Genomic DNA, 18,340 nt, shown 5'->3' on the forward strand with positions numbered 1-18,340 from the left:
CAGTATATATATATTTTTATCTTTATTGTTGATGATTAATGACTTTCTAAAATAGTTTCAGATTTTTTTTTTTTTTTTTTTAATGAGTGTAATGGCTGAAGAGTGTAAATGTAAATGTGTATAAAGGGAAAGATGATGCCCTACAATGAGGAAATTATAGAGGTATAAAGCTTTTAGATCAGATAATGGAGAGAGTTCTAGAAGGTATGATTAGAGAAAGAGTGAATATTGATGAGATGCAGTTTGGGTTTATGCCAGGTAGGGGGACCACTGATGCCATATTCATTGTTCGACAGCTTCAGGAAAAATATATTGGGAACCAAAGGGATCTGTATTTTGTTTTTGGTGATTTGGAAAAGGCTTTTGACAGAGTCCCTAGAGAGGTGGTGAAGTGGGCAATGAGAAAGCTTGGCTTGGAGGAGTGGCTGGTTAGAGTGGTTATGGCCACGTATGTGGGTGCTCGCACCCAGGTAAGAGTGAATGGAGATTTGAGTGATGAGTTTTCCGTGAATGTTGGTGTACATCAGGGGTCAGTTTTAAGTCCCATGTTGTTTTATCATGGTACTTGAAGCCCTCTCATGTGACTTCAGAAACGGACTCCCGTGGGAGATGTTGTATGCTGATGATTTGGTGTTGATTGCAGAGAATGAAAGGGAGGCTGAGGAAAGAATTAGGAAGTGGAGAGATGGTATGGGGCACAAAAGCTTAAGGGTAAATGCAGATAAAACAATAGTGATGATATCTAGGGTTGGTGGCAATACAGTCAATGAAGGAGAGTGGCCATGTGCAGTTTGCCACAAGGGCATGGGAAGTAATTCCATCTTGTGCAGTGTTTGCAATAAATGGGTGCACAAGAGATGTAGTGGTATTAGAGGCAGACTGTGAGATAACGCTGATTTTATGTGTGCGGCATGTCGGGGAGAGAAGGTGGAGATTGTCACGCATGAAAGGACTGAACTTGCTGGTTGTCTCTTGAGTGAGTGGAAGAGTTTTGTTATTTGGGACATGTTATGTGCTGGAGGTGGGGCTGAAGCTAGCTCTGTTGCTAGGGTGAGAAATGGTTGGAAGAAGTTCAGCGAGCTGTTGCCTCTCCTGACACTGAGAGGACTTTCCCTACGTGCTAAGGGGTCTCTGTATGCAGCATGTGTTAGGAGTGTAATGCTGTATGGTAGTGAGACCTGGGGAGTAAAGGAGGAGGATATTCACAGGCTCAGATGTACAGAAATGACAGTGATTAGGTGGATGTGCAGTGCATCCCTGCGTGCAAGGCTGGGGGGGCTGGAAGAGTTGAGAGGTAGGATGGGACTGGAGTGTATTGGTGTTGTGATGAGAAGAGGTAGATTGAGATGGTTTGGGCATGTGGAGAGGATTGGGGATGATAATTGGGTGCAGAAGGTGAGAAGTGTTAATACTGGAGGTGGGGTTGTGAGGGGTAGACCGAGAAAGACGTGGAATGAGGTCATTAACCCTTTCAGGTCTCCTGGCTACTATTGTGGCTTTCTTGGTAGGGGTCTCCTAGCCACTCCCGTGGCAGCATATTTAGGCACGAATGAAAACTGTTGCCTGTGGCTGGTGAATGAAATAAGGATACGAGCCGCTCCCCAGACCCCTCTGCTTCTACCAGGCATGTGCAGATAACAATATTTTAGTTTACACAGTCTGGGAAGAGCTAATCATGGTGGGGGGTTGGGTTGCACGTATTGGTTTTATTATACTGTTGATCTGGCAATATTTTTTTACTATTTTGGCATCAGACAGTTCATTTAGCAAAAGAATATTGTTTGCAATATATTTTTCCTGTTCTGGAGGATACATTGCACACCCCCCAATTGGTCCCTCTCTCTCTCTCTCTCTCTCACCTCCCTCCTCCCTTTCATATCCCCCTTCCTCCACCCCTCTACCTCCTACCGATCCCTCACCCCTCTACCTCCCACCCTCCACCCTCCACTCTCCCTCCAATCCCGCTCCCCCTGCCTCCCACCTACGCACATAGCTGAAGCATCACAGGCAACCAAGAGATTTCCGCATTGTGTCTCAATATGTATTCATTTCTACAGCCTTGGACAGTACTAAGCAAAATAAGAGCAAAGCAAAATAAATTAGTCAGTAGTAACTAGTGATAGTTTTATAAGGATCTTGTAACTGTTTAGTTTGTTGTTTGTAAGGAAAACATCTCAAGTATCATTCACAAATCACATGAGATGTAATGTACATATACTAATGCACTGTTTTTTATTGAAAAAAATGGAAACAAACAATGCAATCATGTCGCCTACACACCAAGAAATCATGTACCCACTGAGATGGCAATACCCACCAGGCTACCACACACCACTTGCTATGCAACTTCCCATCATTTTTGCAGCATTTGTATGGTGAGTAGAGCTTTAATGTTTTATAGGCAGATGTGTATTACTTCCTTGTGCATGAATATGATATTTTTTTCTTTATTCGCAAACCTTGACTTTTTCCCCCAAAATGCGTCTGTCAAACGTGACATTGGGACCTATTTGAGACCTGAAAGGGTTAAGTGTGACCTCAGTGTTAAGGGACTGAGCAGGGAGGCTGCCATGGATCGTGTAGCATGGAGAGCCACCTTTAGGCGACCAAGGCCGATGCATGCAAGCATGTTGAAGCTTTAAAAAACAAAACGAAACAAAACAGTACATCTATCTATCTATCTATATCTATCTACCTATAGATAGATAAATAGATAGACAGATATATATAGATAGATAGATAGAGATAGATACAGATATATCTACCTACCTATCTATAAATCTATCTATCTATCTATTGCCAGACGCCTCAATCACATTCGGGGTGGCCACGAACAAATCGCCTCCATGTCGCCCTGTCCCCAACCATTTCACTGCCCTGCTCCCAACTCACACCCCCCTTCTCTCATACACCACTCCACCCCATCCCTCCATCTCATCCTCGGCCTCCCCCTCCCTCTTCCCCCCTCCACTTCACTTACACTCTCTTCGTCAGTCTTTCACTCTCCATCCTCTCCACATGGCCAAACCACCTCAGTGTATTCCTCCTAATGCTTCCTATCACATCCACATCCACACCACAATGCTCCTTTATATCCTCATTTGTCAGCCTCTCTCCCCATGTGACTCCACAGGCTCCTCTTAACCCTTACACCGCGGGCATGTTTACCAATGGTTTGCGTGTCCCGCGGGGTTATTCGGGCTCCGACAGACTCTCAAAAAATATTTGCCAAAAATCAGTTATTAGTCCTAGAATATTAAAATTATATATGCTTCAGCTTTTTCCTGGAATGTTTGTTGAGCCTTCGTCAGTTACCGTAGGACTTGTGGAGACCTCTGAAGTTGGGTAACGAAGTCTCCACTTTACACTTCCCGACAACCCGTAATATGATTACCACAGCCAGATATTAACACTATAAACACTACTCTATGATTATCAAGTAGTTTGGGATCCAAACTCCAAAAAAAAAAACCACTGTGAAAGCAATGAAAATTACGAGTGCGTATGACCTTCGCACTTGCGCTAGTTCGCTCTTGGTACTCTGTCATTTATTATTCATAAAACCCCTCACACTTTATATTTCTATTACTATATCACACTTATATATATATGGAGTTTTTCTCCATAAGTTTCCTTCAGTAGTATTAGTTTACCGTCACTGAAGTCATTCAATTTTTCATTCAGTAAAATACATAGAGAGCCACGGATTCACTTTCACTGTTATAACATAAAGTATTTGTACTCATATTCTTATATTACTAATTACTTACATTACTATTTACATTTTCTATTGTATTTTCAATATTTACCCTTCTATTTCACTTACACTGTGTTAGTCACTGTCACTTTCAGTAAGATAAAACTATAATACACTGTTCAATCATATGTACTGAACATCCATTGCTTTCACTTGCTATTTACACATTATTTCCACATTACTCTCCTTTCCCACTTGCACTTTTAGAACTGCTTCTGGCTGTGGCAATCAAAGAAGCAGGTAACACAGAGGGGAACCTGGCACTCAGCGCACTGCCAAGAGGTGCGTTTGTGCTCAGGTGTGTGTCGGGTGATATGTGCGCAAACCTGACACCTGCGGATCGCAGCCTTCCTTTTGCCTGTGGCAGGCATTAGCACCAGTCTGTGCCGATCCATATATGCCCTCTGCTCAAGTCGGTCGGGAAGTGTTACTGGATGGCACCTTGGAGTTGCTGCTGTCACCCTACCATATCTTTCCAGCAGCTGCTGAACACAAGTCCTGGCGAACAACCTCAGGGAGAAGGACTTGGGTGGCTTGACCTTCATCTTGTACAGGATGAAGGCGTTTAGCATCGTCATATCTATGAGATGCAGAAAAACTTTCCTGTACCACCTAGTATTCTTCCTGAGGCAGTCGATCTCACCAATCATCATGTCGGGCTTGTCCACCAGCCGCATGTTGATATTGCAGTCTAACACAGCATCAGGTTTCATCACAGGTTCGCCTGTCCTACGGTCGACCTTCCCACTGTCTGTCATTTCCCCCTTATGTACAGTGGTGAGCATGTGCATGACCCTCCTGTCATGCCACCGTATTGCCAGCATCTTCTCAGACTTGCGTAGGTGCACGTTTCCTCGCTGCGAGGTTCCTGCCTCTGTGAATTTAGAGAAGTGGGCACGATTACTTTTGACAGTGCCGCAGGAGCCAATGTCGTGCTCTGAAAGGTACTTGGCAAGTTTCGGTGATGTATAATAGTTGTCTGTATACAGCACATGATTCCGACCAAAATACTTTTCAACGAGCACTTTCACTACACAGCCTGAGAAGCCAAGGGGGCATGTTTTATCCAGATCGACAGTGCTGGCTGAATAAATGATGAAGTCAAGGCTGTACCCCGTCTTACAGTCGCACAGTACAAAGAACTTGATTCCAAAGCGATGGCATTTGCTTGGAATGTACTGTACAAATCGAAGACGTCCTCTGAACAAAACCAAGGATTCGTCAATGACAACCTTCTGAAAGGGGTGGAAGAATGACATAAACTTATCCTTCATTCTGCTCAGAATCTCCCGGATCTTCCAGAGTGGGTCGGTTTGGGAAGGTACATTGTTGTCGGCAAAGTGCAGGTTTCCCATGATGTTCCAGAAGCGATCTCTGGCCATGTACTTATTGAAGGTGGGTGAGGGTAGTAAGGGGTCCATGGACCAGTATTCTTCCAACTCATGCTTCTTTGAGTGTGGTATGAGAAGCATGAGGGCAAAGAACACATACAGCTCCTGCACTCCCAGCATGGACCACTGTTGCATCTTGGCTGCACCTGTACCACTTGCAGCACGTTGTGATTCATACCTGTTGGTCTCATCACATATGTGCTGCATGACTTCGTCATCTAGGAAGGCCAAAAGGAAGTCCACACACTCAGCATTATCATCAAGAATGAAGACAGGCTGTACTCCTGAGGAACTCTCATCAAAAACTAAATGTTCTGGCACAAAATCGGACCCTTCCGTCCACGCGAAGGCGTCCAGGATTCCCTGTCGTGGCGGTGTACGGTGTGTGAGGGTGGTGGGTGGCTGTGAGGCAGGTTTACCTCGTTCAAGGTCACTCGCACTGACCCTGAGTTGCCGTACAGCACTAGCAGCCCTTACTCTAGTAGCAACTCTACTTTTACTGGTCCGGGATTTACCTCTTTCTCTACGGCCTGCCTTCACTGTTGATGCTGGTGGTGACTCCGACGACGAAGACTCCGGAGATAATTCAGCAGACGAAGAGGAAGAAATGAGTGAAGTGGGGCTTGGGGAACGGGGAGGTGAATCAACTTGGGACTCATGGCGGGCTGGGTCACGCGGGGCCATTGTTCTGGGGCTAACACGTCGCCTTTTCACTACCTTCCTAAATTCCTTCCCTTGCTGCACTAACGGCTCCTTTCCCTTGGAGCTAGGGATAACTTCCGACACTGAAGCACTCGTACTAGCACTTTCTGGCACGATTTCCTCACCCGGCTCATCACACGATTCACCTGAAGGGTCAAAATCACTATCCATCATCACCATAGACAATTCCGCTAGTTCACGTTCCACTGCAGAGTCACTTAGTCCTTTCCTGCATCCCTCACGACTTTTTCTGGGTGTAGAGGTCACAGGGCCCATTGCAATGGGCGCAGAAGTGGCAGAAATGGCGGGGCGCGAGTGCGACATGGTTTGACCACAGCGGAGGACAAGGAACTAAATGCCACGGCTTATCTGAGAAGGCAAGGGTTGACATTGACACTGAGGATGACAGCTGCTAACTTACATGCTAATAAATTATTGGAAGAAAATCTCGGCAATACATAAAGAAATAGGTAGTTCCAGGTGAATGTAAATGTCACTTAGGCTTCTCCCTTCCTTTCTGATATATATTTTTATTACAGACATAGATTACAAGGCATAATTCAGAGGGGAAATTACTGTGGTAATGTAGCGAATGAATGCACGTGAGGTGTTGTCAGGTGATAATTAGCCAATTCCTGGTGTATACCACTATCATTTACCTTATTTTTTTTTGGTATATATTATTTTGTATAAGTATAGGGCATAGGGCTTATTTCAATGGATGAAATCTGTGGAAAAATCCGGGGGAGATTTGCTTAGCGCAGCGCGGCTTGGGAGGTGAGAGGACAGGGTAATGGAGGGCAGGTAGGGAGGGGAGTCAGGAAGGGGGGAAAATCACTAAAATGTCAATGGATGGGAGTACAGATGAGATTTGGAGTGCTGACTAGTGTTGGACATTGGCAGTACTGATAGATGATACAAGCCACCACTTGAAAGCCCGGGATAATTCAAAATAACACAGAATCACAAAAGTGACACCCCGCGGTATGATCCATTGCGCCCGAGCATCACGAAAGTGACGCCCCGGTTAAGGACTTAAATAACTCATTTCCACTGCTCTCACATATATATATTATATATATATATATATATATATATATATATGAGTAGCTCGAGTAGCTCTGAAGGAGAATGTTCCAAGCGCCACCACACGCCAAACCTGTTTTTTCCCAGCAAAACCCCACACAAAGCTTCCCCTTCCACTTGGTGGGAGTTGGATTGCTCTCCCTCTGTGGCAATAAGGTCCAAAATCCTATTACGTGGATGTAATTTTTTTCCTAAAAGACCATCACAGTGTATGTCTGGCACCTCTGCAAGAGAAGAATCCAAGCAACATGCTTCTTGGCAAAACAGCACTCAGCCAATCAGCATGCTTGCTGGGGCGGCATTCACCCAATGGCGGTCAGGGGATGCCAAGACGTGGACAATGCACAGCCAATAAGCTACCTTCCACTCCCACCTGGCACAGCTTGGCTCAGTCTCCCTCTCACACTGCCGTCATTACCTCATTCCTTGGATTACACCAGTGTTTTTGTGCTTTCTGCAGCCATGGATTGCAGTGCTTCATCTAGTGATCCTGATAGCCAGCAAGCTATCACTGTTCCCCATGCGACGAGTGCAGGTGAAAGCTTAAGTGATAGTGGGAGAGGCAGAAAATGCCTTTGTAAAGTGGAGGAGTTGGGAAGCACAGTGGCAAAATCAAAGTGTATCCTAGGCCAGGCATATGTGAGCTACAAGACGAAAAAAGAGGTTGTGCATGTGCCACTGGCAATCCCTGTCATGATGGTTGCTTTGGAAAGGTTATGCAGGAAGGTGAGAAAAAAGTGTTCAGTGAATTCTGGGCATTAGGATCATATGATTCCCAGAATGTGTACATACAGAAAGTGGTTGAAGTCTGCGAGTGAAGCATAAGTGTACCAAGGAAGCACACAGTAAGTGCAGCAGTACCCATCAGTATAGTGCAAACGTGAACAGCATCAAGACCTGGGTGTGCAAGAAAGGTTTCCTTGCTATGCATGCCATTAGCATTACACGGTCGACGACGGCATTGCGTAAGGTAACGAGCACAGGCACACTTATTCCTGATCAGCGAGGACGTCATGAGCCTGCCAACAAAATCGTTGGTAACAAGGCACTATGTGTGAGGGAGCACATCAAGCTGTTACCTGCAATGTACTGTCATTATAGCAGGGCAAAAACACTGAACCAGAAATACCTGAAGTCGCACCTGACCACAGAGAAGCTGTACGTGGCATACCTGGAATGGCTGTCAAAATGATCCAGATGAGCAGCATGCCAGTCTGCATTATTACTCTGATGTTTTCACTCGTGAGTTCAGCATCTCCTTTGAGCCACCCCACACCGATACCTGCACCACTTGTGACACATTTGATGTGTCCATCAAGAATTCAGAAGGGGACCAGACGACCTTGGATGACCTCACCCAGAAGAAGGAGGCACACCTACATACGGCACAGCAGGCACACAACTTCATGAAGGCCATGGACTCAGACAACAACCCAGACCTTCATGCTATCTGTGTCGACTTGCACCAGACACTGCCCACACCAAAAATCAATGCTAATGTTGCATACTACAAGAGAAAACTATGGACCTAAAATCTTTGCATCCACAACCTGAAAACCAACACCAGCACTATGTAAGCGTGGGTCATGTGAAGTTGCAAGTTGCATAAAACACTGGATAGACAAGGAAAGTGTCATTGATGACTTAACTGAGTTAGTGGTCGTCTCAGATAACTGTGCTGGCCAGAACAAAAACATCAACCTGGTGCTGTTTTACCTGCATGAGCTGCACTCGAGGCGTCAATTGTCTATCGATCATGTCTACTTGGTGCCTGGCCATAGTTACACGGCCTGTGATCGTGCGTTTGGCAATACTGAATGGTATTTAAGGCATGTGCCAAACATTTATACACCTGAAGTACAAAGTTGTGCGCATGAACCAGGACTTGTTTCTAAACTTTGGCGTGTTGCAAGCCTCCATCACTAAAATGCCAAGCACCAGGTTGAACCTTCCAGGACTCCTGGCAGCTCCTATTCCGACTTAGATTCCGGGAAGGTGTACTCATAAAGTCGGACTATGAGTACAATGATGATGTCACCGAGCTGCGACTCATGAAGGGTAGAGGAGCCTGGTCCCATGCCAAATTCGACCTAGTACCATCCACCTCCCACCCATATATGCTACCCTCTCCCCCTCTCTGATGAGAAGATCAGTGACCTGCAGAGGTTACTGCCTCTCATGCCCTAAGACAAGTGCCAGTTTTATGACAGGCTTGAGGCAGGCAGGGTTGACACTGTCACCACATCCGAGGAGGATGAGGATGACGAGTTGCTGGAATATTGCAACTAATCCAGCTGTGGGTGGGGGGAGGGGAGGGATGGGAAAGGGGGGAATCATCATGTAACAAACACCACAATGACGACGTAAGTACCTGTATTAATTTTAATTTTTATTATTATTATTATTATTAATTGAAAGTAAATGAGAATAAGAGTAAAGTCATGAAGTGTACAAGGTTGGTAGATGATAGGGGGATGAATATAGTTTTGAACGGCGAGTTGCTTGAGGAGGTAGAGTGTTTTAAATATCTAGGGTCACATGTTGCTGTGGATGGAAGAATAGATGCAGAAGTGAAGTTTAGAATAAATGATGTAGGAAAGGTGCTGGAGGAATGAAAAAAGTGTTTAGATATCGTTCGCTTAGAATGGATGTAAAGAGAAGGCTGTATGAGGGTGTTGTGGTACCGGCTGCGTTATATGGTGCTGAAACATGAAATGTGGGTGTAGCAGAGAGGAAAAGTTTGAATATAATGGAGATGAGGTGTCTGAGGAGTATGTGTGGAGTGACGCATAAGGATCGAGTGCGAAATGATGAAATGCGAAGGAGAACTGGAGTTGTTCGGGAGATGGCTGGTAGAGTTGAGCAGAGGGTGTTGAGATGGTTTGGGCATATGGAGAGAATGGAAAATGAGCGACTGGTGAAAAAGAAAACTAGATCTGATCCGAGAGGTGTAAGGCCGAGATGAAGACCACGAATAGGATGGATGGACAGTGTGAAGAGAGCGCTGGATGCGAGAGGGATGTCTGTTGATCAAGGAAGAGTGGCTGTGTGTGACAGAAATAAATGGAGAGAAATTGTGAATGAATAAGTGATGACGCAGCCCTGAGGGGATATTCTCCCGCATTTGGTCTGATCAGCTAGTCAGGTCAGGTGCGGGTAAGGGGATGGGTCCGTTATGATGTGGCAGGGGTAAACCAGCTCTGCTGTTGGGCCCTGCTGCGGATGTCACTGATTGCATTGTGCAGTTGACCTTTGTGTGGTGTGGTGTGGTGAGGATCTGTCCGTTCTCCCCTTTGGGGCTAAGATGCGAATGAATGTGTTTGAATGGATGAGTAAATGGGGAGTGTGTCGTCCTGTCTCGGCTACCTCCCTTTCCTTGGAGGAAGCAGCCTAGGTATATAGATAGATAGATAGATTATTATTATTACTAGGACCATTATTATAATTATTATTAATTTTATTACTAATGATATTATTATTGTGAGTGTGCTGCTATTTTCTTTTACATGTTATTACCTTTTCATTATTACTTTGTCCCTGTGCAGTGGGTGAAACTAATTTATTTTGGGGTAAAAAAAAAAAAAAAAATCCTGAGATGATATCATCAACTCAGGACACATTTAATTTCATTTATAACATTAGATTAATGTTACCGAACTATTAAGACCCTTACAAACTTGAATAAATTCAGATATTAAGGGGATGGAGAGGATCATGATTGACCTTGACTATTAATAATCAGTTAATGATGACTCAAATTATATTTTTTTCATGCGTACTAAAAGCTGAAAGTGTGAGGAATATATAGATATGTGTTTCATAAATATTGTATGGTTGATTTTATAAACATTTCTTTAGCTCTGTTTTGCGGCGTTTTTTAAAACCGGTGCATGAAGAGTTCTCCTGTGGAGCTACTCGTCTATATATACAGTACATCCCCTAGTACGCTCCTATATGGGCGGCAGAGGATATCACGTACTAGGAATTCGTGTATTGTGAACACATAAACTTATGGGAAAAATTATATATGGGCGGCACCCCCCTTCATGGGCAACCCTTGAGACACCTTTCAGACCTAAGTATTGTACTGTACAGGGAAACTATCTAAGACATATTACCTAAGATAAAGTAAACCAACAAGATTATGGCTTTACTAGGTAAATCAACAAGGATATAGCTTAACTAAATCAACAAGAATATGCCTGCTCACCTTAACCCAAGAGGACAACAGGCTTGATGGAGGTTAAGAAGAGGATCTAAGGCAGGACGAGGCACCTAGCATGCATCTCTTGCATCACCCACCACACCATCCGACACACCACCTTCCTCACCACTTTCGACACTTTCACTACGTAATGCACTCACTTCGTTCATAAACCCTTCAAAGTCTATTTCTGACACCTCAGACATTGCATCATCCTCTTGATCCTCCTCAGGATATGGCTCTTCTGATGTTGATGGGAGTGATTCCTCACTTTCTTGGAGTTGAAGGTACGGGTGATGAGGGTTTGCTTCCGTCTGTTTACTTCCTGGTTGTGCTTGTCTGTGTAGTAGCGGAAGGTTCTGTCCAGTGAAGACATCACCTCCTCCACTCGCAACTGAGAGCGTTCGATGTCCTTGAATTCTTCCTTGAATTCATCAAGGGCACACAGTACTGCTGCTGTTTCCTGCTCTGTGTCAGCCTCGTCCACTCTCTGCACAAGGTGGGCCTAGCATAGCAACTGTTATCGCTTCTTGGGGGGGCAATGTTACGTACTCAGGGTAACCCCGGATCTGGACCACTCTTCACTGCCCATCTCGCTTACAAGGAGTTCAATTCGCATACTAATAAAAAATACACACACACACACAAAAAAAAAGGTCCTCGCTTACAAGGGGGGTTGTGCATACTAGGAACTCGCGTACTGTGGGGATGTACTGTATATAAATATAAATATAAATATATATATATATATATATATATATATATATATATATATATATACAGTATATATATATATATCTATCTATATGACGAGGAGAGTGTATGTGAGTGAGGTGGACGAGGGGAGAGGGAGGGGGAGGCCAAGGATGAGATGGAGGGATGGAGTGGAGAGGTATATGAAAGAGGGGGTGTGAACTGGGAGCAGAGCAATGAAATGGCAGGGGACAGGGCGACATGGAGGCGATTTGTTTGTGGCCACCTCTTATGGGATTAAGGCATCTGGTAAGAGATTATATACTCTATATATATATATATATATATATATATATATATATATATATATATATATTATATATATATATACAGTAACCCCTCCAATATCCGGATCAATAGAGCCATAGGCAGGTCCGGATAGTGGTCCTGTCCGGATATTGGGCCCCAGCTTATGGACTTGTACTTATGGACCCTAACTCTGAAAAACACCTATACAACTCCCTCTGGACATGCATTGCACCTATTTAAGACCCAAATCACACCAATAAGGGACATAAAAGACTGAAATAAATGCAAAAGAACCATAAAATGAGGTTTTAGAGGTGAGTTTATACAATATTAAACATTCTGGGTACTTACAAGTCCCTTGCTCTTGGACTGGTTTGAACCGCCAGTTTGCAGTCCACAGTTAATCCTCTGCACTCTAAATTCTAATTTCTTAACACTGCACAACACTGTAAATTCCTGTGTGTTCTAGTGGCAAGGTATTGCAGTTTATTCACTGTTTATTCACAAAAAACAAGCACCTGTGGCTTGCACTGTTATGAGTATCTGCTCTCCATCGGAGTTAAGCTGTGACTGTTGATGTTGGTGGGGTAACAGAGTTGCCAGATCGCAACAGCCACATTACCAATCTCCTCAACTTTCATTGTCAAATATAACTTTTCATTACCAAATTCGTAAAGCTAGCATATATTCTTCACTAATTATATATACAAGTGGAAATACATGTAATCACTCTCCTTATAACTAACACCATGTTGATTATTTTCACACTATGTAGGGTAGCAGATTAATCAGAGAGAGCAAACAATCCACCATCTCCATCCTGTGTATCCTCATACATGTGAAAAATCCATTTGGTAATGCATTATTCTAATTCATTACCAAACGAATTTTTCATTACCAAATTGGCCCACACTTGGTAATGAAAAATACCAAATGGCAACCTGACAGGGGAGGGAGAGGGGGAGGAAGGAAGGGGTGAAGGGACCATGGTGTAACAGCTGTTTGGCGCCAGGCGGGAATTTCAAATTATGGGAGGGAAAAAGTCAGATTTTTTCGAATTTTTTGTGGTTTTTGGCCCATTTTGGGAATATTGGATCCCAGGAGGATTATGTCCGGTTAGTGGGGATGTTCGGATATTGGGTGTTCGGATATTAGAGGGATTACTGTATATATATATATATATATATATATATATATATATATATATATATATTATATATATATATATATATATATATATATATATATATATATATATATACATCCATCCATCACCCAATCCTACACTGCCCCATGACATGCGTAGATGCCTGGGGCTTGGCAAGTTGGTCCTGACATTTAAGATGAGAGTGACCAGCCTCACTCATCCCTGAGCAGCATTGTGTAAGCAATAAACCCCAACCACCCCTTGGATATAAACCTTCACTGGCTCAATCCGATTGGAGTGCCGTAATTACTTCTTAAACCACCAGGCGCCAAAATTTGGTTATATGGTTACCACCAAGCGTAGTAAATGGTTTCCTGGTATGTACGTATGTGTGTATATGTATATATATATATCCATCGATCCATCATCCAATCCAATGTTGCCCCATGAGAAGCGTAAGAACCCGGAGCTACGCAAATTGTTTCTGACATTTAAGATGAGAATGACCTGCCTCACTCATCCCCTGTGTGGCATTACATGAGCATTAAACCCCAACCACCTCGTGGATATAAACCTGCACCAGCTCAATCCAACTGGAGCGCCATAATTACTCATTAAACCACCAGGCGCCATAATTTGGTTATATGGTTACCATCCAGTGACGTACAGTAAATGGTTTCCTGGTGTACAGGAAAAAATTTGGTTTGTCACTCAGTGTAGAGTCACCCATAGGCAGAAGGAAAAGGAAAGAATGAAGAAAAGAAAGACGGAAGAGGAAGGAAAGAAGAAAGGAAAGGGAAGACACTCAAAGCAACACTACAACGAGTGAGTGAATGGAGAATATATACAATATATATATATATATATATATATGAAGCCTCTGTGGTACATTGGTAAAGTGAGCATTTTTGTACACTGAAGAACAAGGGTTCATGCCCCGCCAGGGTAAAAAACTTTGAGAGCGTTCTTCTGGCCACGTACTGCATTGGCGGACATCTGGAGTGCTGTGGTTGAACCAGTGTCGCATACTATAGAGTATGCTTGCACCCACTCAGCTTGCGCAGGCTGATTACACTTGGTTCACAGACTACACACACATCCAAAGCCACTCCAACACAACAATTACACTTACAATCACTTCTCCCCCTACATACAATCTCTACCAGACAGCCTAAGCCACTTGGTAGAGATATATTGGCTATATCGTCCCCACTTAGGTCGGGATAGGCCGGTCCAACAGTGGACACTCAAACGGCTGATGAGATGAGATGAGATGAGATATATGCATATATATATATATATATCAGCCGTGGCTCAGTGGGTTAGAGCGCTCCGCTCTGACCAAAGGGTTGGAGGATTGAATCCACCTAAGGGTCATTGGTAGACATCAGGAAGGGCATCCGGTCATAAAATGCTACATGCTCCAATTCAAAGTCCTCTACCCAGGAGCAACGCCTTAGCCCTTCGGGGATACCAGGCGTAAAACCAAATATATATATATATATATATATATATATATACAGAGAGAGAGATAGATAGATAGATTGACAGACAGATATATAGATAAATATATGTATGGGGTGGTTGGGGTTTATTACTCACATAATGCCACCCAAGGATGAGTGAGGCTGGTCACTCTCATCTTTAATGTCAGAACTGACTTGCCTAGCCCCGGGCTCCTGCACTCCTCAGGAGGCAACACAGGATCAGATGATGTGTATATACAGTATATATATATATATATATATATATATAGACAGATAGATAGATAGATAGATAGATAGACAGACATAGATAGATAGTTATAGACAGATAGATAAACAGACAGATATATATATATATATATATATATATATATATATATATATATATATATATATATATATATATATATATATTAGCTTCAATTACAACAAAATTTCTGAAATTGTAACAAAAGTTGAGAATTTATCTGGACATTGCAATACAGATATAAAATACCAGATAACAGTATTCAAGACAGCTAAGATATGTCATTCATAAACTGTATGCTTATTTCACAAGAAATAATCACAGGATACCAAAAACTTTTTACCTTTTCAGAGACTAAGTCTTCCCTGAGACAGTTTAGGGTCTTGCGTTCAGTGATGATCTGCTGCTCTAGCTCCCTCTTTTCTTTCTCCACTTCACGTACTCTGTGAAAATGGAGATGTCCAGTTTTCACGAGGCCCCTGTTTAGTGTAATGTCAATTAAATGACAAAAGTTGGGATTAAATAAGAATGGTGAAAAGAAATGAGGTTATAATAATAACGAACACTGAAACACCTTACTGTGTTGACTGTTCTGTATCTATGCACGATTTCTGTTGGCTTAAAAAAAAAAAAAAAAAATCCAAATACAGTACTGCTGTACAATGACCACAAATCATGCTGGAATATGGAACAATCAATTTACTACCTTACTGTTCATTCAAACATCCTCCCCCCCCCCCTCCAAAAAAAAATCCTACATTCTACTTTAATGCTATGTACACCATTACCTATGGCTCCCCCAATGCTTCTTCAGAACCCAGTGTTTTTGACTCCATATCCACTCAGTTGAGTAACCTTAATCTTTCCCTTAGCACTGAAATCACCATATTGGGTGATTTTAACGAACATAATGTTGAATGGTTACTGCATTCTGCAAGGACTGACGATGCTGGTCTAGAGTGCGAGCTGTCTGCAGAATCGTTTAATCTCATGCAGCTGGTAACACAACCAACCAGAATACCAGATAATCCTGACCATACTGCCCATCTCTTGGATCTATTCCTGATAAAGAATCCACATCAATGCGGGACAGAGGTTCTGTCACCACCTGGATCCTCTAACCACAATCTCATCAAAGCCTCATTAGTTAGCCCCCAAAACCTCCCCATTCTGAGCCTGTCATGGAGACCCAGTGTCAGTTTGATAGGGCAAACTGGGATGGATTTAGAAATTATCTTGCTGACATTCCATGGCAGTTTTTCTTCTCTAGTGATGCCAATTCTACCCAACCCCACATTTGCAACTTAATACTTGCTGGTATGGATTTATTCATACCACTAAAGATCAAACTCTTCAAACTGGTCTGATAGCAACTGTGCCAGGGCAACAGCCCAAAAGTCATTAGCATATAACTCTTACTTAAAATCAAAAACATCAGAATCACTCTCTCAATTAAAAAATGCTAGAAACCATGCAAAAGCCATAATAAATCTTGCTAAATCAAACCTTCTTCAAAATCAAGCATCAAAACTACTTAACAACCCTAATGACAAAAGAACATTCTGGTCAACTCTCAGTTCTTTCAATAATAACTTTATCATCATCCATTCCCCCACTAAAGTCTTCAGATGGCAACATTACAAATAATTCGCATGGGAAAGCAAATATCTTTGCCAGTACATTTGCTGGAAATTCTACCACAGAGGAAGTCAGCCAGAATATCCCAGTACTTGAACTTGACTCTCCCAAAATTGTTCCACTTAAAATAAAGACAAGATATGTAAAATCTATCCTAGACAATTTACCTACCAACAAAGCTCCAGGCCCAGATGGAATTCCTCCAATTGTTTTGAAAAAGTGTTTCCCAGAACTTGCCTCTGTTCTAGCTAAATTATTCAGACTATGAATAGCAACTTCTTCATTCCCTAATTTATGGAAAGAAGCCAATATCCACCTCATTCCAAAGACAGGAGGTTCCTCTGACCCCTCTGGGTACAGACCAATAGCTGTCACATCTTCTCTTGGTAAAATATTTGAAATTTTAATAAGCACATAGTTAAACATCTTGAATCCAACAACTTAATTAGTGACAGACAATATGGTTTTTGCCACAAAAGATCCACCATTGACATACTCAATCTCATGACTCATACCATCCATCAATCAATCGACCTACATGGAGAAACTCATGCAGTAGCCCTTGATATTTCTAAAGCTTTTGATAGAGTATGGCACCGTTCCCTGCTGTCCAAACTCCCTAGGTATGGACTAGCATCTTTTGTTCCTCTGCTTTCCTCATATCTCAGCGACAGTAAAATATGAGTAAAGGCAGATGATGTATATTCCAATTTCCACTCAGTTAATGCCAGTGTACCACGGGGATCAGTTCTGGCACCAATCCTGTTCCTGGTTCATGTTAATGATCTCTCATCTGTCACCCTCAATCCCATCCACTCATATGCAGATGATTGAACACTTCATAGTTCATTCACATTCAGACACCCATTTACAAAGTCTAATATCTCTAACTCTCAACTCAGTACTGCCATCTCCATAAATCAAGACTTTCTATGATCAATGAATGGGGCTAAAACAACCCTGTATCATTTCATGCTAGTAAAACCAAATATATACAATTTACTAACAGACAGACATTGTCAGAGTCATATATTACAATGCTACTAATATTTCCATCTCCAAAAGTATTGAAATTCTCAGTGTCTCCCTTAACAATGCCCTCAGCCAGACCTCTCATGTCAGATCACTTGCTAAAACCACCTCTGAGAAACTCGGATTATTGTACAGAGTCCGTAACTTCTTCACTGACAAGCAGTTAGCCATAACTTATAAGAGTCATGTGCACTCTCAGCTTGAATATTGCTCACCCTTGTGGAATGGATGTGGAAAGGCTGTATTAAAACAACTAGACAAAATCCAGAACAAAGCTGCTGGAATTTTTAATAACCCTGCTATTATAACTAAACTACCTCCCCTACGAGTAAGAAAGAACGTTGCCTCCCTTGCATTATTTTACAGATATTTTTATGGCAAATGCTCAGACGAAGTTGCATCTATTGTGCCACCTCTCCATGCCTTCCCTCATGCTACACAGGCATCTGGTAGCGCTCATGACTGGAATGTCACTCAGCCATATTGCAGAACTTCTGCCTATCAGAATTCTTTCATTCCCCAAAATGCATCTCTCTGGAACTCGCTTCCCCAGAGTTGTTTCTCTCCAAACTTCAACCTACAGCTGTTCAAGTCCAACTGTTAATAGATATTTTATGAATGGGGGACACCAGTAATCGGGCATAGGGATT

The 18,340-nt window shown here is 42.7% G+C and overlaps 1 protein-coding gene across 1 annotated transcript in view; it reads right to left on the minus strand.

Moving 5' to 3' along the window:
* The window catches only part of Girdin (protein girdin), an 818,609-nt gene that overhangs the window by 200,427 nt on the left and 599,842 nt on the right, over window positions 1–18,340 (minus strand). The window contains exon 18 of the mRNA XM_080282575.1: window positions 15,364–15,463. Coding sequence (XP_080138701.1) covers window positions 15,364–15,463 — 100 coding nt within the window. The remainder of the gene's footprint in view (window positions 1–15,363; window positions 15,464–18,340) is intronic.

The sequence above is a fragment of the Coenobita brevimanus genome, chromosome 94 (assembly GCF_032717465.1).
Source record: "Coenobita brevimanus isolate Jiangsu-jjx chromosome 94, ASM3271746v2, whole genome shotgun sequence".
NCBI classification, from domain to species: Eukaryota; Metazoa; Arthropoda; class Malacostraca; order Decapoda; family Coenobitidae; genus Coenobita; species Coenobita brevimanus.